The sequence below is a fragment of the Parambassis ranga genome, chromosome 10 (genome assembly GCF_900634625.1).
Source record: "Parambassis ranga chromosome 10, fParRan2.1, whole genome shotgun sequence".
NCBI lineage: Eukaryota > Metazoa > Chordata > Actinopteri > Ambassidae > Parambassis > Parambassis ranga.
Window position 1 is genome coordinate 14,605,620 of NC_041031.1, and position 26,443 is coordinate 14,632,062.

At 42.4% G+C, this 26,443-nt stretch overlaps 3 protein-coding genes and 1 long non-coding RNA gene across 4 annotated transcripts; 2 read left to right on the top strand and 2 right to left on the bottom strand.

The window, feature by feature from the left end:
• The first annotated feature begins 6,876 nt into the window (after positions 1 to 6,876).
• On the top strand, positions 6,877 to 8,342 carry LOC114442801 (kelch-like protein 10). Its single transcript, XM_028416601.1, has 2 exons — positions 6,877 to 7,241; positions 8,235 to 8,342. The coding sequence occupies exons 1-2, from the start codon at positions 6,900 to 6,902 to the stop codon at positions 8,256 to 8,258; spliced, it is 366 nt and encodes a 121-aa protein (XP_028272402.1). The 5' UTR covers positions 6,877 to 6,899; the 3' UTR covers positions 8,259 to 8,342.
• A 1,421-nt stretch (positions 8,343 to 9,763) lies between these two features.
• LOC114443050 (kelch-like protein 10) lies at positions 9,764 to 14,785 on the top strand (the record flags this gene model as incomplete). Its single annotated transcript, XM_028416956.1, has 5 exons — positions 9,764 to 10,214; positions 11,643 to 11,702; positions 11,763 to 12,227; positions 12,352 to 12,501; positions 14,510 to 14,785. Coding segments are annotated over exons 1-5 (1,368 nt in total), but the record flags the coding sequence as incomplete, so codon positions are not given.
• Positions 14,786 to 19,119: 4,334 nt separating this feature from the next.
• Positions 19,120 to 19,843, bottom strand: LOC114443029 (uncharacterized). The gene is made up of 3 exons (XR_003671398.1): positions 19,754 to 19,843; positions 19,537 to 19,598; positions 19,120 to 19,151 (listed from the first exon to the last, which is right to left on the bottom strand). It is a non-coding gene; the product is annotated as an uncharacterized LOC114443029 (long non-coding RNA).
• A 3,871-nt stretch (positions 19,844 to 23,714) lies between these two features.
• Positions 23,715 to 25,806, bottom strand: slc25a5 (solute carrier family 25 member 5). The gene is made up of 4 exons (XM_028416592.1): positions 25,600 to 25,806; positions 24,452 to 24,938; positions 24,224 to 24,364; positions 23,715 to 24,137 (listed from the first exon to the last, which is right to left on the bottom strand). Exons 1-4 carry the CDS (start codon positions 25,708 to 25,710, stop codon positions 23,980 to 23,982), a joined length of 897 nt encoding a protein of 298 aa, XP_028272393.1. The 5' UTR covers positions 25,711 to 25,806; the 3' UTR covers positions 23,715 to 23,979.
• Positions 25,807 to 26,443: the final 637 nt, after the last annotated feature.

Genomic DNA, 26,443 nt, shown 5'->3' on the forward strand with positions numbered 1-26,443 from the left:
TGTCAGATGCTGTTTCCTTTCCTGACAGACAGCAGGGAAGCTTGAATAGTTCCAGATGCTCTTGGAAAAGCTGGAGTCAGCATCAAATTCTTAGGCAGTGGCTTTTGCTTTTTCCTATTTTTTCCACCATTACAGGAGGCCAGGGGCCAGTGAATAAACACACAATATAAGAAAATACACTCAACAGACCATAACTGTTGGGTCAAGCATGTGTATTGTCTTAACAGTTGTCAAGCTTTGCCCAGTTTTTGCTCCATCCTATCTTAGCTGGGAGACAGTTCCAGTCGCCGCAGTCTTACACAGGTCAGGTGTGTGCCTGAACTTGTGTAACTGCTTTTGCACACTGTGCAGGCGAATATGCAATATGCCAGAGTAACAGTCAACAATTAACTCGACAAAATCTGACGTTTGTTGTGTTTTTTGCTCTATTACGGTTTACCTCACCTTCCTCATATTATTGCAGTTCTGGCTGCCGTGTTCCTTCTACAGCCTCCACACGTGATTAATCAAGTGGCAAAAAGCACAACACTGTCAAGACTGTGAGGGGGACCTAATGGAGTTGAAAATGGGATGTTTTGTCGTGATGCAATCCATTTTGTTGCACTGCTTGCTTGCTTGCTTTCCCCGTGCCCTCAAACAGTAAATTCTTCTTCGTGTGCCAGGTACAAAAAAGTGAAGACTGTGTCTATTTTAAGCAAAGATCCAGACAGCAAAAACACCACTGAGAAGTTCTGGCTTGTTTTGGTTGTTATAAAGATAAGTCCACTCCGTCAGTTCTGCTCTTGTGCCCGTTTGAGCAGCACTCCCCAGCTCTTTTATGCAGGCCCGAGTATTGGCCTCAGCACAGTTCACTGGAGACTGGGAGTGAAAATCATTTTCATTTTCCACTTTTAAGACTAATCCGCTGATTCTAGTGTGGAACATCAAGTAAAATGCATGTCCAGCATGAAATGAATTTACTTTGTGCTATTTGCTGTGAGCAGCTGTGTGTGTTAGACCTAAACTGACCTGCTGTTCAGTCTCTTACTCTCACTTACCCCTTCTGCAGCTGAGGGGTTCAGCATGAAACCTAATCAGCTGTATGACGCTACATTGGGGCAGAGTGTGATAAAATGATTGTTGCAGTTCAACTATTAAATAGCCAGAGGCTAAAATAAAACTTCATCTTCATAAGCTGAGCTGCCGGACTTTTGTGGAACAGCTTAATTAAAGTCAGATTACCTGTCTCGGGTGCATAGTGATATAGTGATATATATTCTGTCCTCGGGCCAGTCTTTTACGTTATCCTGCAAGTTCCATGCAGGCTGGTTGTTCATGCATGTCACAAGTTCTTGTCTGTGAAATCAAGTTTTGTAAAAGATATGCTGCAAGTTTCATGCGGGCTTGTTAGCATATGTATTGACTCATGTGAAATATATATTATATATTATATATTATATATTATATATTATATATTATATATTATATATTATATATTATATATTATATATTATATTATATATTATATATTATATTATATTATATTATATATTGGGATACATTGTAAACAAACTAGTGTCAGTAAAGGAACTCTTTGAAGAAGATTAAAAACTACTAAAACATGTGTTTTAAAATCATTAAACTATATATTTTAACATATATTTCTATTTTCAGCTTGTGCTGAAGGACTGCTGTTCTGTGGAGCTGCAGAACTACAAGTGTTCCTGCACAGCAGCTCATGCAATGGCATGTGCAACCATGTGGCAGCCCTTTTGTACCAGACTGCTCATTACTGTCAACAGAAGATCCGTACTGTTCATCCAACACACAGCTGCACAAAAACTGAGCAGAAATGGCACAAGCCAAGAACCATGGTAACTATTTACTATTATTTACCCTTTTCAATATTTGAATAGATTGATTAAAGTAAAAAATAAATATTGCAGGGTGTTAAACCTGGTCTGGTAAATGACATGGTCATTCGCTCAGCAAGACCAAAAGAAAGAAGAGTGGGATAGGGCATCAGGTTAGTATTGTTAAATAGAATAAGGTAATAACGTCAGTAAGATAATAAACCAATAATCTGCTAAATGAAAGACTAAATCTTTTTTCATCTTATATTGTATGCATTTTATCTGTCAATCAATCAAAAAATGTCCAAACTGGATTTATTTTTATTCACAGAATAAGGCCTACTACTATGTACTATTCATAATCTTTTGTCTTTTTTATCTGTGGTTTATTCAAACTAGGTCTACTGAGGTCTACCATGATTTTCCAAGTGATACAGCTCCATTAATAACAACTATGGCAATATCGAATGATGTACCTCTGGTTGACTCTCTATTTGGAAAAGTGCAAGAGGGAAGTGTGTTGTTGTGTTTGATCCACGGGGGCAGCCAGCGTCTGGCCTTGTAGTGGTTAAATGCCCAAATGTGACAAGTTATGTAGATTGCCCATACATTAAGATCATTGACAGTAAAAACTATGGACAGAGTTTCCGTGACGTCACCCGTTTGTTTCTGAAGAGCGGTTTTGAGTCTCGGTGGGAGGTTCCGGGACGTGATGACCGCCGCCATGTTGGCAGCGTCACGTCAACTGAAGTTCCGAATATGGACAAAGAGGGGGAGCACGAGCGGGGTTTAGGGGGGCGGGCGATCGTGGGAGCAGGAAACTCACGCTGTGATACGTCAACTGTCTGTCACTCAAGCGGCAACGCCCATAATTAGGCGTAATTTTAAGTCCGAATACAATTGAAACGAGTGAGTTGTAAAAAAATTCACCCCCCCTACAATTGACACTAGAAGAGAACCTATCATCTGAGACCAGAGTGGTTTTTTGTACCAGGCCGTAAACATGTTCTTTTCTGCTGTGAAATCGGCCATTTTAACTGTTGTGACCTAATCTGGTCACCCCGGATTCCCAGACTCCGTCCCCGATGCACAGAACATTGAATGAAAACCAGTACTGATCAGTTTCAGTTTCGCCTTTATAAAGGGAGAATGCACAGCTCAATACAGACCCCTCGATCTGCTCCTGCAGCTGACCATTTGCATATTTCTGTCCGTCCCATGCATTAGGCTCGTTTTATTAATCTCACAACAAGGTGTGGTTACATTTACATAGAAAGGCATAAAAGGTAATGTTTTTCAGTGAAACATGCATATTCAATAATCACAAGGTGGAGGGCGTATACGAAACTAAAAGACATTGAAGTTCTCCCACTCACATCTTTGATGTGAGTGTGTGTGTGTATTCTCACAGGTCCTCCTGTTACGGCCTTGAGTATATCTTGTCTCTTTGGCAAGCTTGTGTTTTCATCTTTGGGGTCAACTAAGGGGTTTGCAGTTCGAATTTCTAAACTAACCATTAAACATCAGAATACTTTATGGCCTCAGTCAGAGGTCTCGATCTATGAGCAACCATACACTTTTACCATATGTGCAAACAAACATATATTTTGACCAAGTTTGACCATATATTTCCACAATTTTCCACATAACATGGGAGTCTATGGGAAGTTACTCGCTTCTGGAGCCAGCCCCCAGCTGTTGCAGCGTGAATTACAAGTTTTGACACTTCCGCATGGGCTTCAACTTTGAGCCCCGAAGGTTGCCGCTTGATTAAGATCCATGATGGCACAGAAGAGATACCCAGACCCACCCACATAGGTCTGTAACCACATACAGTATAAACCATGTTTCCCCACCAAACAGTTAGAACTGATGAAGCTGCTTGGATGAGCAGCGAAACGTCTTCTAGAAAACTCAAGTTTTTCACAAGTCCAGACGCCTTGCTTCAATCTTCTCTACGTATGATGACCTGGATGACTGAGAATCTTCATCAACATGTTGCCAATCACTCAGGAAATCTCATCCTTATGTAACCCAGGTTGTCTGCATTTATTTACAGATTTATTTATTTGTTACATTAGCCTATGTACATTTGTTCGAGTGTGCCATGAACGCAGCACTAGCGAGCTTCCTGACCGGTGGCTCGGCAATGCTGCGTACACAGGATTCCGAGCGCCCCTTGAACACAGCACTGGCGAGCTCCCGCAGAGGTGGCTGAACAGCGGATGTGCGGCTCGAGAAAAAAAAACTATCCTCTGAAAGTTTTAAAAGTAACAAGTGATACGCTGCTGGAGCAGGTGTTCCAGGTACACTACAGTGAGAGAGATAGTTTGTGGCCTTTGTGTCAGTTGAGTTGTGGGGAGCACGCCAGTTTGCTGTGTGTGGAACGGCTGAGGGACCTTGTTACCTTGAATATCCTGGTGAGTCAGCTGTTCTGTTAACGAGTACATGATGCGAGTTTGTTTCATGAGTTTATATATATATATATATATATATATATATATATATATATATATATATATATATATATATATATATATATATATATATTGTCAGGATATTGTCTGTGGCAAATGGGTGTTTGTTTGAAATGTGTTTATGTTGTTACTGTATGATTTGTTGGCTAGCCTACTAGGAATTGGCAGTGATGTAATAGCATGTAACCAACGGTTTTCGAACGGAGGCTAGCTGCCTGGATACGTTGATGTATTTTGCATGGGAAATTGGCAGTTGGCTTACGTATTTTGTTGTTAAGATGCAGTGTACAGAAAACGTTTTTAACTGTATGCTAATTGTTCTGCACACTTGTGTGCAGACTGTTTTTTTTCTGGCTGAGATTCTGCTGAGATTCTGATTGGGATCCTCTGTGTCCGGTGCTTTTTCGTCTGGATGCTGGTGGAGGAGCAAGGTGCCTTCCAGGAGGGCGGTAGGACAGACAACTGGATACATTTTTTTAATTTTTTCTCCTGAGATCTCAGTGATTTATTTTAACCGTGAAGGACAGAGCAAGAAGAAGCAGGACAGAAGGAAAGGCCAGACATTTGAACTTTTTATTCTTGTTATTTTACTTACATTGTTACATTCTACTTTTGAATCAAATCAATTTATTGTTCCTTGATTCTTAATTATTATTGATTCTGTTTTAAATATATATATATATATATATGTATCTTCAATAATAATTTTTTATCCACCTTATAACTACAGCGTTGTACGTGTGACTGTGTATGTGGGCTGGAGGTCTTATTGTTCTCAGAGAGTCTGCTACCACCAACCTCCTCAAAGACCTACTAAATTTTAGAAGCCTGTAACAGATCCAGAGTGTCCTAGACATTGGATCCTCGATCCTCTCTCTTCTTTTAGGGTTGTAGGAGTTACACTTACTTTTGGCAGATCCAGGGCTAAATGTTGATTTCTGGACTTGACTGGTGTGACTTTGTGGTCTATGCACAGGAAGACCTTTTGGTTCAGAGGATACCCAGAGATAAGGAGAGCACAGAAAAGAAATTGTTGATGGTTTCTTTTTTAACTTTTACCTTTACCTTTCCCCAAAAATAGAGCAAGTGTCCCACTGCAAACAGAAACATCTGTCTGAAGTTTAAAGGCCATTTCCAGTCATAATGTTTACCTCAGGCATGATCAGTTCATGTTGAGTTATCATTACCACTCTTAATGTTTGGTTAAATTGGAGCTGTTTTGTTTTACAGGTGTTCCTTCTGATGTTCCTGTGTCAGATGTACTACAATGCAACAATTTTTTGCACTAATGTGCCTATTTTTATGTATTTGTACATATCTGTGTAGCTGTTTTCTTTAGGTGTTCTATATATGTGTTAGTACAATGTTATCATGCTCTGTTTTGAGTAGCTTGAATCGCCAAATCTATTTTGTTACAAATTAAATGAAATGATAAAGCACTGTCAAATCACTTTGAAGTAACAGGTCATGATCGCTCCTGAATGACACATAAGGCGTATGTATGTGTATAGGCCTATTAAGATGCACAGGTTTAAAAAAATGTTTATCTTACCTCAGTTAAACATCAGTGTCAAAATAATACAATAAATCAAATTAGCATATGAGTGTCACTGCTTTGTTAACTCAGTTAATTGTTAACTTGTAGGTGAGGGGGACCAAAAACATAGTGCAAGTCAGGTTGGTCAAAGAAAATGTTTTATCAGTATTCAATTAATTTTAAAGATAGAACAGAACATTGTAATTTACAAGATGTGTGTTTGTAGCCTGATTGACCCCGTTGTGCAGCAGGGGCTGCTCTGCGATGCTGTCATCAGAGTGAAGGATGATGACTTTCCCATCCATAGAGTAATCTTGGGGAAGTACACTTACTTGAACTGGTGAACTGATTATCTCAATTTTATATTAATGTGTTAGTAACCCTGACATAGGGAGACAAAAACAAGGATTTGTTGTAGTTTATGATGTGAGTGTTTGGAGATTATTCATTGCAATCTTGTTTTTATAGCTTACAGTCAGTGTGTTTGCTGAAATTGTTGTGATGACTAGTCAACTGCTGGGGAAAATGTTGACAGCCTGACCTCATAAAGAAAGCAGCAGCAGTCCTTAACATGACAAAAACAACCGGTGAACAAGTGTGTGTTAATCTGCTGGCCCCAGGTGGGACTTGGATGAAATGACATGTTTGACATGTTGACATTAAAGCATCTAATAGTGATTTCTCCCTCTATAGGCTCAAACTAATTTTATCTTAAACTTAAACTTGATGTATAGTTTAGAAGTCACAAGTGAATTAGATAATGTTACAGCAATCAGATTTAGACCTTTAACTAGACTGTTGTATAAAGTTACCCATAAATCCACCAGTGACTTAGTGACTAATTTTAGTATCTGTTTTAAAAACTGAAATGCATAAAAGTGGTGTATAATGTTGTGGAACCTTTTCTGTGTCTTTCAGAGCTCTCACACACTCATCTGAAGCTGACAAGAAAGTCTACAGTATTCCTGACCTATCCTCAGACATGATGAAGCTCATCATTGAGTTTGCATACACCGGCTCTGTTGCAATGAGTCCAATGCACGGAGGCTTTTCATGGCAGCTGATTACCTCAATATAGTGAAGCTGGTGCAAATATGCTGCAACTTTTTTGAAAAGATGCTCTGCCCAAACAACTGCGTCAGCATCTGGCAGTTCACAAAAAACTACCACGTCCCTGAACTGCACCTCAAGGCTTTCCACTATGTCCTCAGTCACTTTGAGGAAGTGGTTTTCGGTGAAGAGTTCCTGCAGCTCTCAGCCCAAGATGTCATTGACATCATCAGCCGTGACAAACTCAATGTGAGACAGGAGGCACCTGTGTTTGAGGCTATCATTCGGTGGATCACACATGAACCTCAGGAACGAGAAGAATACGCAGATCTTCTCTTGTCAGAGGTACTTTATATTATACATTATCATTTTCATATTATAGGTTAATCTATTTCTTTATCAGGAGTCAGGACAGGAACACATATGTGCATTGTTAAACAAAAGTGTCAAATACAGACAAGACAGGGAAAGATTAGACTATTGTTATATATCGCTCAGCTACACAACACAAGAGCAATAGGATGAGTAAGCACAGACTACCTGCAATTAAGGTACTACTTCACAAAAGACGGACAGATGAACCAAATGAAACTCTAAATACAAACTTAGATACAAAACTTGTTTGGAAGATTTCATTGACAAGTCTTGACTCACATTAGAGGCTTTTACTGGTCCAGGGTTATGCATTAATTAATATTGCGCAGCAAAACAATAAATAAGACTAAAGGATGTATACAATGAAGATTCGAGCTCCATATCATTACCCCCTTTCACACAGCCTGGTCTTTACATGCTGTGGTCCCGTTAAAGTGCCCCCTCCTCTATGTGAAAAGCAGAGCAGTGGGTGAGCATTTGCGTTTATGAGCCAACAGCAAAGTAACAGCGCCGAAGCGACCCCTGTATGACAGACAGAGATGCAGATGTGATACTGAATGTGTGTGCAGATTCAAACGTGTTATTTATACTTCCAGATTAAAGATCACTCAATAGGTGTATGTGTAATTGACATAAAACAGTTAAATACTATCACCAAATCAATACTAAAACATACCCTTGAGCTCTGCAATGTTAAATAGTTGAACAACATAACAGTGTCCTGATCATTGATTTGCCCACTCCAGCATGAGGGTGCCTTGGGTCTCAGGTTAGCCCATTGCCTCCCTAGAAGAATTTAGCACTTTGGCTAAAAGTTATAAGAAGCACCTCATATTACACTGTAACAACTGTATGTAGGTACACAAAAAATACATGATGTATCTACAACACTAGTACATGGTATTGACACCGTAGATTTGTATACATGTCTCCATGGTAATGTGACAAGTGTTCCATTCACAGTGTGTCACAGGCAAAAAACACTGACAGAAGAAGTCTGCAAAGTCAACATGAACGTGTACACAGATCTCCGTGACCAGGAGCTGCTCTGCGATGCTGTCATCAGAGTGGAGGAGGTTGACTTTCCCATCCACAGAGTAATCTTGGGGAAGTACACTTACTTCAGGTGAACTGATTATCTCAATTTTAAACTAGAAAATCATTTTCTGAAGAAAATGCAAGTTTGATTGCTGCAGCTGAAGGATTGCTTTAAAAACTGATGTGAAGGATTGCTCTGAATTGCTGGAGAATCTGAATTTACTTTGCTGAAACATAGTTAAGAATTTGAAAAGATGAAGCTCTTAATTTGCAAAGTAGAAATGTTTGAATATTAGGAAGATAAGGAAAAGAAACAGCTGAAGACAAGAACAGTATGAAGTCACTGACCTGGCTGCTTGTATGCTTCCTGTGTCAGCCTGTCACCATAGTAACAGCCCTGCCTGCCTGCCTGCCTGCCTTCTAATACACTCAGGTGTGTCTATGAGGGGCCGTCAGGGACATTATTCAGAATTACCTCTCACACACACTACTGAAATGTTATCCTCTCACACACACTACTGAAACACTCTCATACACACTACTGAAACTCTCTCACACACACTACTGAAACGCTGTCACACACACTACTGAAACGCTCTCATACACACTACTGAAACGCTCTCATACACACTACTGAAATGTTATCCTCTCACACACACTACTGAAACACTCTCATACACACTACTGAAACACTCTCACACACACTACTGAAACGCTGTCACACACACTACTGAAACGCTCTCATACACACTACTGAAACGCTCTCATACACACTACTGAAATGTTATCCCCTCACACACACTACTGAAACACTCTCATACACACTACTGAAACACTCTCACACACACTACTAAAACGCTGTCACACACACTACTGAAACGCTCTCATACACACTACTGAAACGCTCTCATACACACTACTGAAACGCTCTCATACACACTACTGAAATGTTATCCTCTCACACACACTATTGAGATTTCAGTGTAACAGGACGGTGTTTCAGTGTAACAGGAAGGTGGCTCAAAACAGGAAGTGCTCTGGAGCATTCTCTGGAGGCACATGCTGTCATAGTGGATAATAGCCAGGGGGAATGTCATGACAACTGAAAGGGTTGCCCGGTTGCTATGAGGGGCCGTCAGGGACATTATTCAGAAACCTCTCACACACACTACTGAAATGTTATCCTCTCACACACACTACTGAAACGCTCTCACACACACTACTACTATGTACTTAAACTTGATGTATAGTTTAGAAGTCACAAGTGAATTAGATAACTAATTTAACTAGACTGTTGTATAAAGTTACCCATAAATCCACCATTGACTTAGTGACTAATTTTAGTATCTGTTTTAAAAACTGAAATGCATATGTGGTGTAAGTGGTGTATAATGTTGTGGAACTTTTTCTGTGTCTTTCAGAGCTCTCTTCACACGCTCGTCTGAACCTGACAAGAAAGTCTACAGTATTGCTGACATATCCTCAGACATGATGAAGCTCATCATTGAGTTTGCATACACCGACTCTGTTAACATGACAGAGTCCAATGCAAGGACGCTTTTCATGGCAGCTGATTCCATTAATATAGTGAAGCTGATGCAAATATGCTGCAACTTTTTTGAAAAGACGCTCTGCCCAAACAACTGCGTCGGCATCTGGCAGTTCACAAAAACCTACCACACCCCTGAACTGCACCTCAAGGCTTTCCACTATGTCCTCAGTCACTTTGAGGCAGTGGTTTTCTGTGAAGAGTTCATGCAGCTCTCAGCCCAAGATGTCATTGACATCATCAGCCGTGACAACCTCAATGTGAGACAGGAGGCACCTGTGTTTGAGGCCATCATTCGGTGGATCACACATGAACCTCAGGAACGAGAAGGATACGCATATCTTCTCTTGTCAGAGGTACTTTATATTATACATTATAATTTTCACTTTATAGGTTAATCTATTTCAAGACTAGATTGTGACTGAAGTGACTGAAGCCAACCTCAGCCCAATAGAGGGTTATCAGTTTTAGATGTGCTCCATGTCATGATGATGGCCAGTACAGCCATCTTTTACCCTTTTATAGGCCAGAAGGTGCAATATCATCTATTCTGATGAGTGATAAATAGAAAGCAACACAGACTACCCGAGTGATGCATTGTGCTCATGTGCATGCTGGTCTTCTGGGTAACTCTGAAAATGGAGGAGAATTTATGCAAATCATCATCTTTTTCAAAACCTTACCAAGCATTTGTGGTGTGACAACCTACCTATGAAAGAGCAAATATATGAAAACGAAACAAAAGTTACCAAACCTCCTGTTAAAGCTGGGCGCTGGCACAAGCATTTATAATTATTTATTATTAGTAGTACAAGTACATAAACTAAGAAGGAACATATATATGTAATGCTGGCTATTTGCATACGCATTGTGTGCAGGTTAATGCAACTCAGACAATCAATAAGCTGATAATGATAATATGACAGATGGAGGGAGGAGAGTAATGAGAGAAAAGAAAAAATATATTAAAGATAAGACTTCAAAGAGGGCTCAGTCCATCCTGGCCAGTGGTGGAGGAAGTAAAAGTACAAATACTCAGCAAAATATATATACTCAAGTAAAAGTAGAAGTGCTACATCAACAATCCTACTTAAGTAAAAGTTAAAGTAAAAAGCTGTGGACATCAAGTGAACAGAGAGGCTGCTAATAAAAAACAGGCATTCAGCATTTTTACTGTGTAAGTATTCCTGCTGAGATTCAGGTTATGATTCATGTTAATCAGACATTAATGGATGGACATGTGTTAGCAGACAGTAGCTAACAAGACAGTCAGCTAACTGAGCCAGAGCACCGACATCATGACTGAGGCAAATTATAGAAACACAGCTGGCAGCGTGACACCACCTCCATGCAGAGTCTGACCTCACATCAGTCCAGCACTGTGTTCATCAAATGTAACAATAACTACAAACACTGTAGAAATGTAGTGGAGTAGAAAGTACAGATAACAGCTGCAACATGTAATGGAGTAAAAGTATAAAGTATGCACTATTATTTTTACTTAAGTAAGGTATAAATACATAAAAAATTTACTTAAGTACAGTAACGAAGTAGAAATAATTAGTTAAATTCCACCAGTGATCCTGACTGACTGCCACGATGTAGAACAAAGAGAATGAAGACCTCGTTTGTTCCGGTTGCTAATAGCATTTAAAATAAATGACCATTATTTTATTGTTTTACTTGTTGTATTTATTGTGATGTTCTTTATTAGGATTTTTTATGTATTTTTATTTATTCTGACACAGACAGTTTTATCCTCTTTATTCTCTGTATTGTTGTAGGTCAGGCTGAGCATGATGCCTACAGAGTACATACAGAGTTATGTGCTGCCCAATAAGCTGGTGACGGACAACTTGATGTGCCAGGCCATGGTCTCTGAGGTCATCGAATGCAAAGACAGAATCCTTGGTCGGCCTCGTCTGCCTTCTGCCATCCTATTGGCCATTGGAGGCTTGAGCAGCGGCAGGGATCTAACTAATGTAATCGAGGCATTTGACGTTCGTGCAAATCACTGGATGAACATAACAATTCTTTCTGAGCCTCCTCGCGCCTATCATGGTGCAGCCTACCTCTGTGGGTATGTCTACTGTGTTGGTGGCTTTGACCAGGTGTTCATAGCCACCAATAGTGTGCGCAGGTTTGACCTGAGCACACGGACATGGCAAGAGGTGGCACCAATGTACTATCGCCGCGGTTGTGTAAGCGTGACTGTGCTGAACGGGTGCATCTACGCCATGGGAGGCTATGATGAGCACACACATCTCAGCAGTGCTGAGTTCTATCAGCCAGAAACCAACCAGTGGCTTAAAATTGCACCCATGCATGACCAGAGGAGCGACGCCAGCTGCACAGCACTCAACGGCAGGGTGGGTGGAACACAATGGAACATAACAGAGAACAGAAACATTTGTTTACAAAACACTGCTGCTCCAGTTTGAGCCAACAAAAATGACAAGTTCTTATTGCCTCCCCCCCTTTTTTTGTATTCAGATCTACATATGTGGTGGATATGACGGGAATGAGGAATTGCGATCAGCAGAGTGCTACAACCCAGAGACCAACCAGTGGACCCTGATCTCTCCCATGAGCAGCTGGCGCAGTGCAGTAGGAGTCATTGCATACGACAACCATGTTTATGCAGTAAGTGCATGAAAGAAATGTGTGACCAGCTTTCATCAGCGGTTTAGTTCTACTTCCGGCGCTAATTCTATGTCCGGCACTGGTGGAGCCCGGCTCCTGCCTACTGTCTCTTTTTTTCCCTATTTTTCGCTATTCTTTACTTTTTATTTTTGTACAAAACTTCTCTCTACACACTAGTAGAGTATAGTACCGTGTCCCTGCAGATTTTTATCAGGATTCTCGCTGTTTTTCTGCTTTTACAACAACATCCAGCGCAACAATGCATGAAGCGGCTCACATGCGCTGTGTTTACAGTAGGGAACAGCTGATTGCACTGCGTAGTGCAATCAGCTGTAGTGTTCCCCAGGGACATACACCAAATACCCCCGGAACTGGTTCAGAAGACCCGCCGTGGTTGCAGGGCCGGGAGGAACCGTCGGGAAAAGAAGAGACGCTTCAGACTGGCTCTCCCCACCGTCACTATGGGAAACGTGGGATCTCTTCCCAATAAGATGGATGAGCTAGCGGCACTAACTCGCCATCATTGTGAGTACAGGGAGAGCAGCGTCCTACTGTTCTCCGAGACCTGGCTCACACCGAACATCCCAGATTCTACTCTTTTGCTGGAAGCACCCCCTCCTCCCCCCATGCAGTCGCACCTCCATTCTCTGACTCCTGGCCTTTGTTCCTCTCCCACAGCCCCCACACTCTTAGCTTATCACAACATCAAACCATTTCACACCCACACAGAGACACTCACCCCCCACCCCCACCCCTGTCCTCCACAGCAGCCCAGGTGACAGCAGAACTCAGGAAGACAAAGACAAGGAAGGCAGCTGGACCAGATGCCATTAGCTCCAGGCTCCAAGTCCTGTGCAGACCAGCTGTGTGGAGTTATGGAGCACGTCTTCAATCTTAGGCTCAAGCTGGGGGTGGTACCACAGCTCTGGAAGACCTCCTGTGTGGTACCAGTGCTTAAAACACTGCACCCCAAAGACCTCCGCCACTACAGACCAGTGGCTTTGACATCCCACCTGATGAAGACACTGGAGAGACTGGTCTTGAGACACCTCCGCTCCACAGTGGGCTCCTCCATGGATCCGCTGCAGTTTGCATACAGGCCTAATGTTGGAGTGGAGGATGCTGTCACTTTCCTGCTACACCGAGCTCTTTCTCACCTGGCGAAGCCCGGTAGCACTGTGAGAATCACCTTCTTTGATTTTTCCAGTTCTTTCAACACCATCCAGCCAGCGATCCTGAAGGACAAACTGGAGCAGACAGGGGTGGACCATCTGCTGTCAGAGTGGATCAGGGACTACCTCACAAACCGACCACAGTTTGTGAGAGCCCAGAACTGTGTGTCTGACCTGCTCACCTGTAGCACGAGTGCCTCTCAGGGGACTGTCCTGGCTCCCTTCCTCTTCACCCTCTACACGTCGGACTTCAGACACAACACTGACGGCTGTGTGCTGCAGAAGTTCTCTGATGACACTGCGATTGTTGGTCTCATCAGTGACGACGACGACGACGCGGAGTACAGAGGACTGACGCAGATCTTTGTGGACTGGTGTCAGCAAAACCACCTGATCAATGCAGGGAAAACCAAGGAGATGGTGGTGGACTTTCGCTGACAACACTCACTCGCTCCACCCTCGGTGTGTGAAGGAGAGATACAGAAGGTCTTTCCTTCCTGCTGCTGTCAGACTGTATAATAAACACTTCTCATAGGTGCAATATTCACACACCACAGTGTACAGTAAATTATTTATTTAGTTTTTGATGCACTATGTACAGTTTTCTTACAGACCACTTCTACCTCCACTCACCTGTGCAATAACTGTAATATACTGTTTTTTTATTCTATTCTATTCTATATTTTATTGGTAGTTTATTTTATCATGTATATATCTTTTCTTAACGTATCCTTTGCTGTCTGTATCTGCTGTTGCAAAAATGCAATTTCCCCATTGTGGGACTTTATGTGACAATTGATAAGTGGTGCATCTTCTTCTCATCTTTGACTCCGAAGGTTGGTGGCTTCGATGGAACAGCCTATCTGCAGACCGCTGAGGTCTACAACCCTCACACCAACACCTGGCGCAATGTGTCCTCCATGATGACCCCCCGCTGCAACTTTGGCATCGAAGTAGTTGAGGACCAGCTCTTTGTTTTCGGGGGCTTCAGTCGCGTCACCAGCACCTCTAATGTTGAGTACTATGACAGTGAGACGAATGAGTGGTCTCAGGCCTGCGACATGGATGTCGACCGTAGCGCTCTGAGCTGCTGTGTGCTTTCTGGTCTTCCCAACATGGCCCACTACACCATCCCTCGTGATTCGTATAAATCTTGTATAAATATGAATGAATGAATGAATAAATGTATAAAGTGCGTAACAATACTATCACAGTACCTGGCTGTAATCATCTTTTTATTCCACTCTTATGCAATCTGCATGTATGTTTTAGGCTCGCAGTTATGCTGTACACATCTGGATTACTAGACCTGTCCTATCCACCATACAGTATGTACAAGTGTGACAGGCTAAGTTTATATTTTACCTAATGGTCGCTCACATCAATACAGAAGCGCTGAACTGCCACAGTAGAAAAAAAAATGTAATCACTATCTCATTATAACGTCAAATGCTATCACATTATAACGACATATTATCTTGTTATAACGTCATATTAACTCGTTATAACGTCAAACCGTATCTCGTTTTAATGTCAAAACTTATCTCGTTATAACGTGATAAGACGCTATGTCGTTATAACGAGATACATTTTATTGCTGTAATAAAAAATGAACTGTTTATAAGTAGCCTAACCTAACCGGTTTGCTGCTCACCACCGGAAAATGACTCATTTACAAGATTTAATTAAAAAGTTCTATTTCATGCTTGGATTAAGCCATGGGGAGATTCTGTCCTTACTGGCACAGATCAGCATACTGATCACAGTATCGTCCACTGTGCAGCAGCAAACCGGTTAGGTTAGGCTACTTAAACAGTTCATTTTTTATTACAGCAATAAAATGTATCACCTTATAACGAGATAGCGTCTTATCACGTTATAAAGAGATAAGTTTTGACATTATAACGAGATAATATGCCGTTATAATGAGATTATATATGGCTGGGCTGTCAGCTACTCTGTAGCTGTATCCTGTGTAGGGGTGGAACGGTTCACTAAATCCACGGTTCGGTTCACATCTGAGGTCACGGTTTTCGGTTTGGTTCGGTTTACAATGTTGAGGTTTTTTCTACTTTTAACACTCTGGAAATACCAGATGAGCACAAAATATATATCCTAATTAAATCTGCAAGCAGCGATGACGGGCCCTCGCACTCCTTGCGGTCCGCGGGACTCGCAGCCGCCGCCTCCTTCCCCCGGTACCGGCATGAGCTGTGGTCTGCAGGCCAGAAGAGAACACCAAAACACACATGTTCAAAAGACAGGTCTTCCGGCCAGTAGGTGGCCCACTGACTATAGCATATCAGCATAGCAGTGCGTGCAGAATCAGATGTTCAGCATGACTGTGAAGTTTCATCCACGTAGGATGAAGTATGAGGGAGATACAGCCAAAAAAACATCTATTTCCTGTGCGTTGGCAAAGGGTCAACTTCGTGGTGGTACCGGAGCCAGAACAACAATCAAGTATAATAAACGCTTGCATTTCAATAGGGTTCTCGCACCACTCGGTGCTTGGGCCCTAATTATCCAACATTTACCATATTTAAGAATCAGTTTAGTGTTTCCCCCTTATTATATCAGGTCAAGTCAATTTCATTTCTATATAGCACTAGATCATAACAAGCCATTTAAAATAACTTCACCTATAGAACAGGTCTACACCTTGTTCTTTTATTAAACAAACTAAAAAGCTCATGTTATTTATCTTATTTGCTTGCTGCTGTCTGCGCAAATAGGCATGATGTGCGTACACACACAGACACACGTACACAAGCACACACTCCCACCGTCGGACAGAGACTCTATGACTACGTTAGGCTAAGCTAACGGCGCTGATATCCATGTTTTTATTTTTATTTTTGCCATTGAAATATGCTATTTACATCACGCTCTGCAAGCATTGACGGGACCAGCGGCAGCTTTGCGCACGATTGGACACAGAGTGGTGTGGGTCTCTCTGCTCTGCCTGCAGCTGAACCTGCTGCGTGAAGCTACAGTGAGAGTTTTGCTGTGAGAGTTTTGAGGCGGGGGAGGAGCTCACAGTCGCTGCTTTTCGAGGACAGTAGCCTGACTGCTGAATGATTTCATGCAGTCTCCAAACGTCACCAGAGAGTCACTAGTTGCTTTTGACAAAAAAAAGTTTGTAAGCCGCCAAATGTAGCGAGAGAGACGCCAAGTTGCCAAAACTCGTCTCCAATCCATGCTGTGGTAAAAATGCCTCTCTGTATTACATGATGCGCATGTCCAGAACCCAAGCCCCGAACCGAAACACGTGTACTGAACGGTTCAGATTTTGTTAACCGCCCCACCCCTAATTCCCACCCCATTTTGTCCTTGTGTAGACTGCTGATGGGCTGAGGCGTGAACATAAGCTGGATTCATACGCCACGAGAACAGAGAACTCGCTCCTCTCCTCCACCTCACTCGCTACTCTCAAGTTTAACCAGTACCAAATAAGGTAAACTAAACAGCAGCTGAGCTGACCCCATTGGTGCAGAATTAGGGGAGGACATGTCACTTTATGGTACCCCTGGGGATCTCAAGATAGGATAAAAGGTGTTTGTAAACGAGGAGCATGTTGTTCTCCTCTCTTGATGCTGGGCAATCCGGAGGCCTCTGTTTCTGTGACTGTGGCTTCTTCAGGTGCGCAGAGAACACAGACAGAAGGAGGAAGTACAACAAGGATGGACAGATTAGATGAGCACCAGGCAAACAACTCCTGGAAGGAGAAACACAGCGCACAGAGGAGAGTGATCACGGCGATACGGTCACTCGACGTGCACATTAAACACCGGGAGATGGGATATATTATTCCAGACAGTCATCCACACATTCACAGTGTTGTTTTTGTGTTTTTTTTTCCCCCTAGTTGCTCTTTGATTTACATAGTTTTCATTTTCTATAAAGGTCCTAACATTGTTTTTTTTTTCGATTCAGAGATTTCTGAGTTCTCTGCTGTTAACTATCATGTTAACATGCTGAGGAGGCAGAGTCGCAGCAATCTACCACTCCAGTCTTCAGATGAATCCTAAACTCACAGTTCTTTTGAGAGTCTCACTCTCAGCGTGTCTCACGGAAGCTGGAAGAAGTCAGAATTAGTTTTACTTGTCGTAGTGTATCGTCCATCTGCTGCTGCTTATTCAGAGTTTGTATCAAGTTTAGTGCTCAGCACAGATAAAGTCATTATAGTGGGTGACTTCAACATTCATATGGACGTCGACTCCGACAGTCTGAAGACTGCCTTCACCTCACTCTTGGATTCATTTGGGTTCTCTCAGTTAGTAAATGAACCCACACACTGTCACAGTCACACACTCAATCTGGTTCTCACCTACGGCCTAGAAGCTGAGAACCTGCTAGTGTGGTCTCAATATCCTGTTCTTTCAGATCACTCATTAATAACCTTCGACTTCACTCTTTCAGACCTATCGGCATCTGAGGAAAAGGTCTACTACAGCCGATGTCTGTCTGAAGACGGACAGCAATCTTACCAGTACTCCCCACAGTCCCATGTATAAGTACTGATGGGGGTACCAACTTAAATATTACTCCTGCAGAAATGGACTGCTTTGACAACAAAACAGCAGACACATTACACTCAGTCTTGAACAGCATTGCTCCACTGAAGAACAACTACAAATCAGAAAAGGCTCAAATATCCGATCACTGAAAAGCACTACACAAAGGATGGAGAGGAAGTGGCAGTCCTCTAAATCAGATGAATCCCAGAGGGCCTGGAGAGACAGTTTGCTGATGTATAAGAAGGCCCTTCGTAAAGCTAGGACAGCGTACTATTCATCACTAATAGAAGAAAACAAGAACAACCTGCGCTTTCTCTTTAACGCTGTAGCCAATCTGACAAAGTGCCACAGCTCTGTGGAGCCTCGCATTCCTGCAGCTCTTAGTAGCGAAGACTTCATAAGGTTCTTCACCGATAAAATCACTAATATTAGAGGACTAATCAACCACGATCTCTCTGTGACCGCCAAGGATACACCGCTACTTCTGGAAACAGATCCTGATCTAACTCTGGACTGCTTCGTGCCCATCGGCCTCCCTGAGCTGTCCACCAGCATCAGTAAGTCTAAACCTACTACCTGTCTTTTAGACCCGATCCAATCACGGCTCCTCAAGGATGTTATTCCTCTGATCGGAGACTCTATATTAGGACAGATCAACCTGTCTGGAAACAGGATATGTACCACAGGCTTTTAAAACTGCTGTGATCATTCCGATACTTAAAAAACCTTCACTGGACCCAGATGTCTTAGGAAACTACAGACCGATCTCCAACCTCACCTTTATTTTTAAAATACTTGAAAGAGCGGTTGTAAGTCAGCTAGTCACCTGCATAGGAACAGTCTGCTTGATGCTTTCCAGTCTGGATTCAGAACCCATCACAGCACAGAAAATGCACTGCTGCAAGTCAGGACTTCACCTTGTCCACAAATTTGGACCATCCTTCTTTTAATCTATTGCCTGAAATATAAAAATATTACACCATCAGTCATTTTCCTAACGTATTTTACCATCTTGGGTACTAAACAGAGCAAGCCTTTCCTCTACATCATGAGTGTTATGTATAATGTGAATAACAATGAAGTCTGATATCAAACTCAACAGCAGGCTGGTAAAGGAAAATATAATGTCACACAGCTCACCACAACACATTGATATTCATCAAACTGTCATTAAAAGTCATCATCTTTTCTCTAAACACCCACTACCTCCATCTGCCTTTACCAACTCACTCTGGTCTTCAACTCCATGGAGAAATAACTCAAACCAGACGTCACATGACCTGATCTATAAGTTCAAGTGTCACAGCAGCTTTGAGCTGCACTAAATCAATCACAACACACACCTTTCCCTTTTTCCTCTTTTCCCTTTTTCATGGTGGTGGTTGACATCTCGGCTCCCTGCAAGCTTCTTGGAGGAAAAAAGAAAAACACACACACAGAGATACACAGAATCAGGTCAATTCCAATTTCAAACACAGACGGTGGCTGTTACAGTCACTGCTTGGCAGCTCACTACCACAAGGTCAAGTCAGTGGGGTGCAAAAGATGACAGCCACTCACACATCACTGCCTTCCTCCTCGCCTTTGTCCTGTGAAGCCAGAGAGGTTTGGTCTGGGTCTGATCCACACAGCTCCTCCACAGAACATTTAGGTGTCACGCTGGCTCACCACCAGCTGGTTCACGTTGTCTAGGTCGGATAGCCATGTAACCAGCAGTCCCAAACCTGGAAAAAAAAAACAGCAACAAACTTTTTCAAGAATGCGGACATATTGTAAAACATGCATGCTTGCTTATTTGATGAGATACCTCACCATCATATCTGCACAGTAAATACAAATCTAAAGCAGGCACCTGGTTAACTCAGCTTAGTTTAGTACAAAGACCAGAAACAGAGCAGAAGCAGCAATCCTGGCTCCATCCATAGGTAACAAATCCATCTACAAACAGCTCTAAATCCAAGGAGCTGGGAGGCCTCAGGCCACATGTTCTAATCTTTAAGTGTATCTTTATATATATATATATATATATATATATATATATTTTTTTTTTTTGTGGCTATTACTATGAAACTCACAGCTCAGGTTGGCTTTAAGTGCAAACAGATACTTTTAAAGTCATCTTTAGTCCAAATATTTGCAGGCTTCTCTCATTTCTTCACACAGGAACTGATGAATGGTGTTTGAACTGCTATCATATGATCTACAAACACATCCCACGCTCTTTGGTTTAACTATTAACTTGTTAAATCACATCTTATCTAACAGTGCTCGCAAAAGTGGGCAATAAACACGGTGGGACCATGCAAAGCTGCAAAGTGTGGGCTCAGAGGAATACCTGGACAGGACTCTCCTTTGTCTCTTCATCAGTCTGAGTGCTGCTTTCTCGCCCTCTGTTTCCAAACACCAGTGGAGTACACAGGCAACACAAGGAACATATAAAATAGTGTAAGGCTGTGCGGCCGCAGTCTGAAAAATACCAGATCAATCCCAGAGTTATGGTGATGGAGAAGCGCCATAGAGACATCTTCTGTCCTCACAGCAGGCTCTCTGCTTCCCACTTTGAGCCGATGTGTGCTGCTCGTGTTGTTCGCCCACATCTTCTTCAGCACACAGAGGAAGCCAAGGCTGTTTCCTCGAAGGACCGAACTCAAACGACGGAAAACAACGAACTTTATTAAAAATGCCATCTACAGGTCATAGCTTTACCTGGCAGCCAGGAGCAGCGTTCAACACACACACACACACTGATGCTTTTAAAACAGAATCTTGTCTATAAATTAGGAAATTATTATTTATTACTAAAATTATCTGCTCCCTAATAGTTCCTGTTTGATTATTTAGGTGATGCACCAGTACAAGAGATGTCTGGTCTGGCTGATGCAGATCTCCAGCTAGAGCTGTTTCTGAGGTTTCCAGGATGGTGTTCACCAGCCTTATATTGAATTTATGGTAGCAGCTACTATAGTTATAGACCACAAGGTGGTGCTAACACTGTTTTACCACACAGAGCAGAGAGGGAGAGAGAGAATGTGTGTTTGTTTGTTTGTTTTTTGTACAATGGTAAATAAGATGCATGGCTCAAATGATTGACAGGCTTATTATTTATTGTTGAACATAATTTCCAAATGGTGACATCAGAATGTCTTCTGGCAGGGATGGAATTATGTAACTATGCACACAAGCATTGCAGTAAATAATCTTTAGACACACATAGGATTACTGCATATGAAGCGGAATCTTTCAAAACAAAGGCAGACATTTAGACAGCTCAATAGAGATAGAGGGCAGTATAGATCTTTTTTCCCCTATAAGCGGAAAGCACTGAGGTCACAACCTGTGAAGCTGTGACATAATCCAGTCTAACAGCTGAAATTATGCAATAGCCCCGGTGACAGAAGGTTTTTAGTAACCCAGAGTGAAGGGTAGCTTCAGTGATCCGAAGGCCTGCATGTGGACGTGCGCACTGACTATCAAGTCCCCCTTAAGAGTACAGCAGTGAAGGATTAAAGCGATGCACTGTCAGTCAAACACACTCAAGCTGAAGGAGTTATACTGCAAGATTATACTTTAGTATTGATATTTTTTCTGCAGTGCTGAGGGAGGTATTGTGCTTTTTACTTCAATATAATTTCAATTCATTTCAATTAATGAATAAAAAAAGCAGAAAGAACGATACAAGCTTCTAAATATGTAAGTGTAACGATTTAAAATGTAAACAGTTTACTGTTTACATTTTAAGTGAGGGATCTGAAGACTTGCCTCCCTGCAGCACCCTCACTCTCAAAGGCAGCTGTTTCTATTTGTAACACAGTGGAAATGCCTGCAGCAGAGATGTTTACTAAAAATAAAAAAAAAACATGTTTTCACCATGCAGATCTGAAAATACTCCATCCTCTCTTCTTCAGTGTTTACTCTATTCCATATACGTCACAAACTGGAAGGCTGTGAACGCTGCATTAATATAAAGTTCTTATAGATGATATTAAATAATTTCAGACTATGGCAAAGAGCATGTGGTTTAATGACAGTGTGTAGGCTGCACTTGTCTGATTTGTTAAGGGTGTGACCTCAAGGAGACGCAGTGTATCTGCCCCACAGACAGACAGACAGTGTGTAAATGTCTGTGATCCCTGTTAAAGCTGTAATGGAGAGAACGTCTCAGAATGAGGGATTAACTGTGGACTACCTGCTGAGAGGGGCTTTTTTAGTGATGGGACCAGTCAAAACAGTATTCCAACCGATTTCACCGGGTCACAGGTCACATCCAAGACTTTGTCAATTGCTGAGAGGAAGATTAGGCTATGTCCAACTGAGTAATCTGATAGTGTTGCTAAAATCAGGCTATGTCCTCCATTCAGGATCAGTCTGGGTCAAGGGTCCAAGACGTGACTGTGTCTCATCAAGACTGATTTTAATTGAAGTAAATGATGTGGATTTCGTAGCACTCTGTCCAGTGTCAGAATGAAACTTTTGATGAGCTTTGAGAATGGTAAAATAGGTCAAACTACTTTTTTTGTCATCACTGAAATTAGTCACGCTTTCAATGAGCGTAATTACAGTGAGTCATTGAGGATTTCAGGGACGCCCAGAGCAGCCAGTCTGGACCCCGGACATTTTTTAAGCTATTAACACTGAGAAATTGCAACTGCATGTCAAAAACTTCTCTTAATTGAAACTAAAACAGATAAATGATGCTCCAAGGGACAAAAGCTCTTTCAGTGGTAAAACAAATGGCTGATTATAGTTGTTAATTAATACATTTACCGTACTACAAGTGTCAAGGGCAAAGATTACACATGACTATAGCAGTAGGGCTCTTCCAAACGAAGGTTCAACAGGCCCAAAAATACACCAGGTCCCATCCCACGCAGGCTACAATCATGTGCCTCTTACACCCGCTGAGATCATGTATCAGGAGGAATTCGTTTTATGACGCTCCCTACTTAAAACCCACATCACTACCTGCTGCACATCCAACTATTAAACCGTATGCTTTATCATTTCTTTGCTGTGATAACTAGCTTGATTATGGATCTTTGAACACAACGTAAGGAGACAGAGATCCTTTGACCATGGCAGTAAATAACTTGTGTGTCATGCTGGTAAATGGTCAAACTGCTGAAGGACAAAGTCTGAGGCTGAAGAGGCTTTGCAGGGCATGTTAAGTATATTTAGATGGTCGGAATAATCCAACTTGCTACAGGTAATCCTGGGCATTTCTCTGCAGCAAGTCAGATATAAATACAAAATGTTGAATAATACACTGATAAAGCTCCTGACCTCCTGTGTGTGTCACTTCTCTACTAGCTGTCCCGGTTGAATTATCATCAGCAGGTCAACTTTCTCTGCTTAGTTTGGCTCCGTCCCAATTACAATCTGCAGCTCTAAACTTACACTTCAGACAGGAGGCTGCCAAATAGCTTCCCGAAGCAACATGACAGAGGACACGCCAGGACACCTAAGTCACACTCGTGTCTGTACACGTACCCTTCATAAACAGCATCACATTTCAAAACCAGGCTGGAGGTTCACTCAGTAGGTTGCCTTTATTTCTCTTTTTCTGGCAAGGTTCCTGTTGTTCAGGGAATGACATTTGGTGAAGGGGCGAAAACAAACAAAGAAAAGCATGGGCCAAGAGAAAAGTGCATAACAGATTCCCCCAGTACAACTAGTAGAAAATACTAGTTGGTCCCTATAAATATAGCTCGGCTTTTAAGTCCTTCCAAATGTACAAGATATGTAACAGTTTAACTTCACAACATGAACAGTGGACATACAAAAACAACTTAGATGACTTTCTTGAGCTCATCGTACAAGACGAGCACGAAGGCGCCACCCATGCCTCTGAGCACGTTAGACCAAGCTCCCTTGAAGAAGGCCTTGGAGCCCTCATCACGTGCGATCTTCCTCCAGCAGTCAAGGGTGCCAGTGTACATGATGTCAGCTGAGAGAAGACAGTGAACACGTCACACTTTGATGTCACACTTGCAAAAATGTGAAGTTCAGACTCTGAGGTGGTGCGTTTCTTACCTCCTTTGCGTCCAGACTGCATCATCATACGACGACGGACAGTGTCGAAGGGGTAGGATGTAAGACCAGCGACGGCAGTAACAGACTGTGCAATCATCCAGCTCACCACAATGTGTGTGTTCTTGGGATCTGGAAGCATGCCTATAAAAGAAATGTCAACTTAAGTTTCAAAAAGAAAGAAAATCCACAAGCAGAGAGACTTTGCAAGGCCTGATGATGAAAACTCACCCTTTGCTGTGTCATAGATGCCAAAGTAGGCAGCTCTGTAGATGATAATGCCCTGTACGGAAACATTGAAGCCCTGGTACAGACCCTTGAGGCCATCGGACCTAAAGATCTTCGCCAAGCAGTCACCCAGGCCTTTGAACTCACGCTCTGTGTTGCCTTTTCCGACATCAGCAGCAAGACGTGTTCTGGCGAAGTCAAGAGGGTAGACGAAACACAGAGACGTTGCTCCGGCAGCACCACCAGATGCCAGATTACCTGCAAAGTATCTCCAGAACTGTGTGCGCTTGTCTACACCGTCGAGGAAAATCTTCTTGTACTTGTCCTTGAAAGCAAAGTTGAGGGCCTGGGTGGGGAAGTATCGGATGACATTGGCCAGATTGCCTCTCCAGAAAGAGAGGAAGCCCTGTTCTTTGGGAATACGGACGACACAGTCCACGATTCCCTTGTATTGCATGTCAGCTGAAATCTGTTTGCTGGCATGTTGAACCTGTTGTTGAAGCAGAGACAATGTACCGCATTAGAGACAATAAAGTGTGACATCTTCCTTTAACCTGTTGACTCTCTAAAGAGGCAGCACAACCCTTCTGTTCTCACGTGACTCCCAGACAGACACATTTGTATACATGTGCCAACTCCTTACGCATCCATTCAACAATTCACAGCCCCTCCTCCTCCTCTTCCTCCTCCTCCTCCTCCACTGCTGCTGAGCTCAGGCCCACTGCAGCAGTGGATCATGGCGCAACCCTTACTGTGACCTTGGCTGTTTGTTGCCGAGCCAAACTACTGACTTGTCATAGAGAAGGTGTATTTATGAACCCAAAACTCTGAACAGATGAAGGTTTTCCTGCGTATTTTTGCATGGAGAGGCTGCAGCTCTGCCCGGTGTATTACGTAACAGGTCTGATACGCCTCCATTAAACTCATTCCTCATCTGTGCCTGCACCAACAGAGCCGCTCTGATTTACTATTTTTAGCACAGTTTCTACTCCTGGCATGTTTGTGTGATTCTGTCTGTCACTGCTGAATTGGAAATCAACATCAACAGCACATAAAAAAGACGCTGAGAAATGCGCATCAAGCGGTTTTGAGCCTGCAGCATCCAGGCTGTCAGATGCCAGGTGCCTGCAGAGAAAAATAAAAACACTCACCTGGAGGAGAAGCTTGACTCTCTCGATGGGGGCTACAGCTGTTTTAGAGATGGCAGCGGCAATACCACCAGCCAAGAAGTCCTTGGCGAATGAAACAGCCTGATCACTCATCTTCGGGTGTTATCAGAAGCTACTTGGTCGGTGGAGTTTGCCGGTGGAGTTGAAATGGCCGAATCCAATGTAGAAGTGAGGGGATTTAAGAAGGCTGAACGCGAGAAAAAACGTGAACTTCGACTCTCTCTTGTCATTGGTGGACTGTGGGAGTGGTGGGCGGGGCTGAGAGATGCCCTTCGATTCAGATTTGGTGATGTCTCTTGTCACTCAGGTGAATAAAATCAGGATCTGACAAATCTGAAAGTTTAACCACTAATCAATAACATGCAGATAGTCGGATTACATCAAACAAGACTCACGGTTAATGTTGTTAAATGGTAGTTTTTTATGCTGAAGGTCGGGTCAGATGTGTCAAAGTGTGTAGCAGCTGAGGCTTTCATGTTATGGTGGGTAAAGGTCATCCCCTTCTGTTAGTGTCCTTTGGCTGTCACTCAGTTTCCCACAGTGAGGAGGACATGATTCAATCAGCTGACTGATTCTACAGAAACCTGCCTGATCCAGCTTCAGAAGCACGTCACAAATTAAAACCAGACAATTATACGTGAACCACCAGAAGCTGAGGAATCGCTCAGATCTTTTAGTGAAAATAACCAGTGAAGCGCAGAAGTACTCTAAGGTCAACAGGAAAAATGTCAATATTTGATTTTGGAGTGCCTAACTAAGTTTGATCTTGTCATGTAATAATGGTTTTAAATTTTATTATACCAATTTAATAATAAAATAAGGCTTG

Bases quoted from the DNA above. Each gene is read 5' to 3' on its own strand.
- LOC114442801 (XM_028416601.1), top strand. From the start codon at position 6,900: ATGGCAGCTGATTACCTCAATATAGTGAAGCTGGTGCAAATATGCTGC. The intron at 7,242-8,234 runs GTACTTTATATT...TTCCATTCACAG, and splicing joins CAGATCTTCTCTTGTCAGAG to TGTGTCACAGGCAAAAAACA.
- slc25a5 (XM_028416592.1), bottom strand. From the start codon at position 25,710: ATGAGTGATCAGGCTGTTTCATTCGCCAAGGACTTCTTGGCTGGTGGT. The intron at 24,365-24,451 runs GTGAGTTTTCAT...TTTCTTTTATAG, and splicing joins CATCTATGACACAGCAAAGG to GCATGCTTCCAGATCCCAAG. The intron at 24,138-24,223 runs GTAAGAAACGCA...GTCTTCTCTCAG, and splicing joins GCAGTCTGGACGCAAAGGAG to CTGACATCATGTACACTGGC.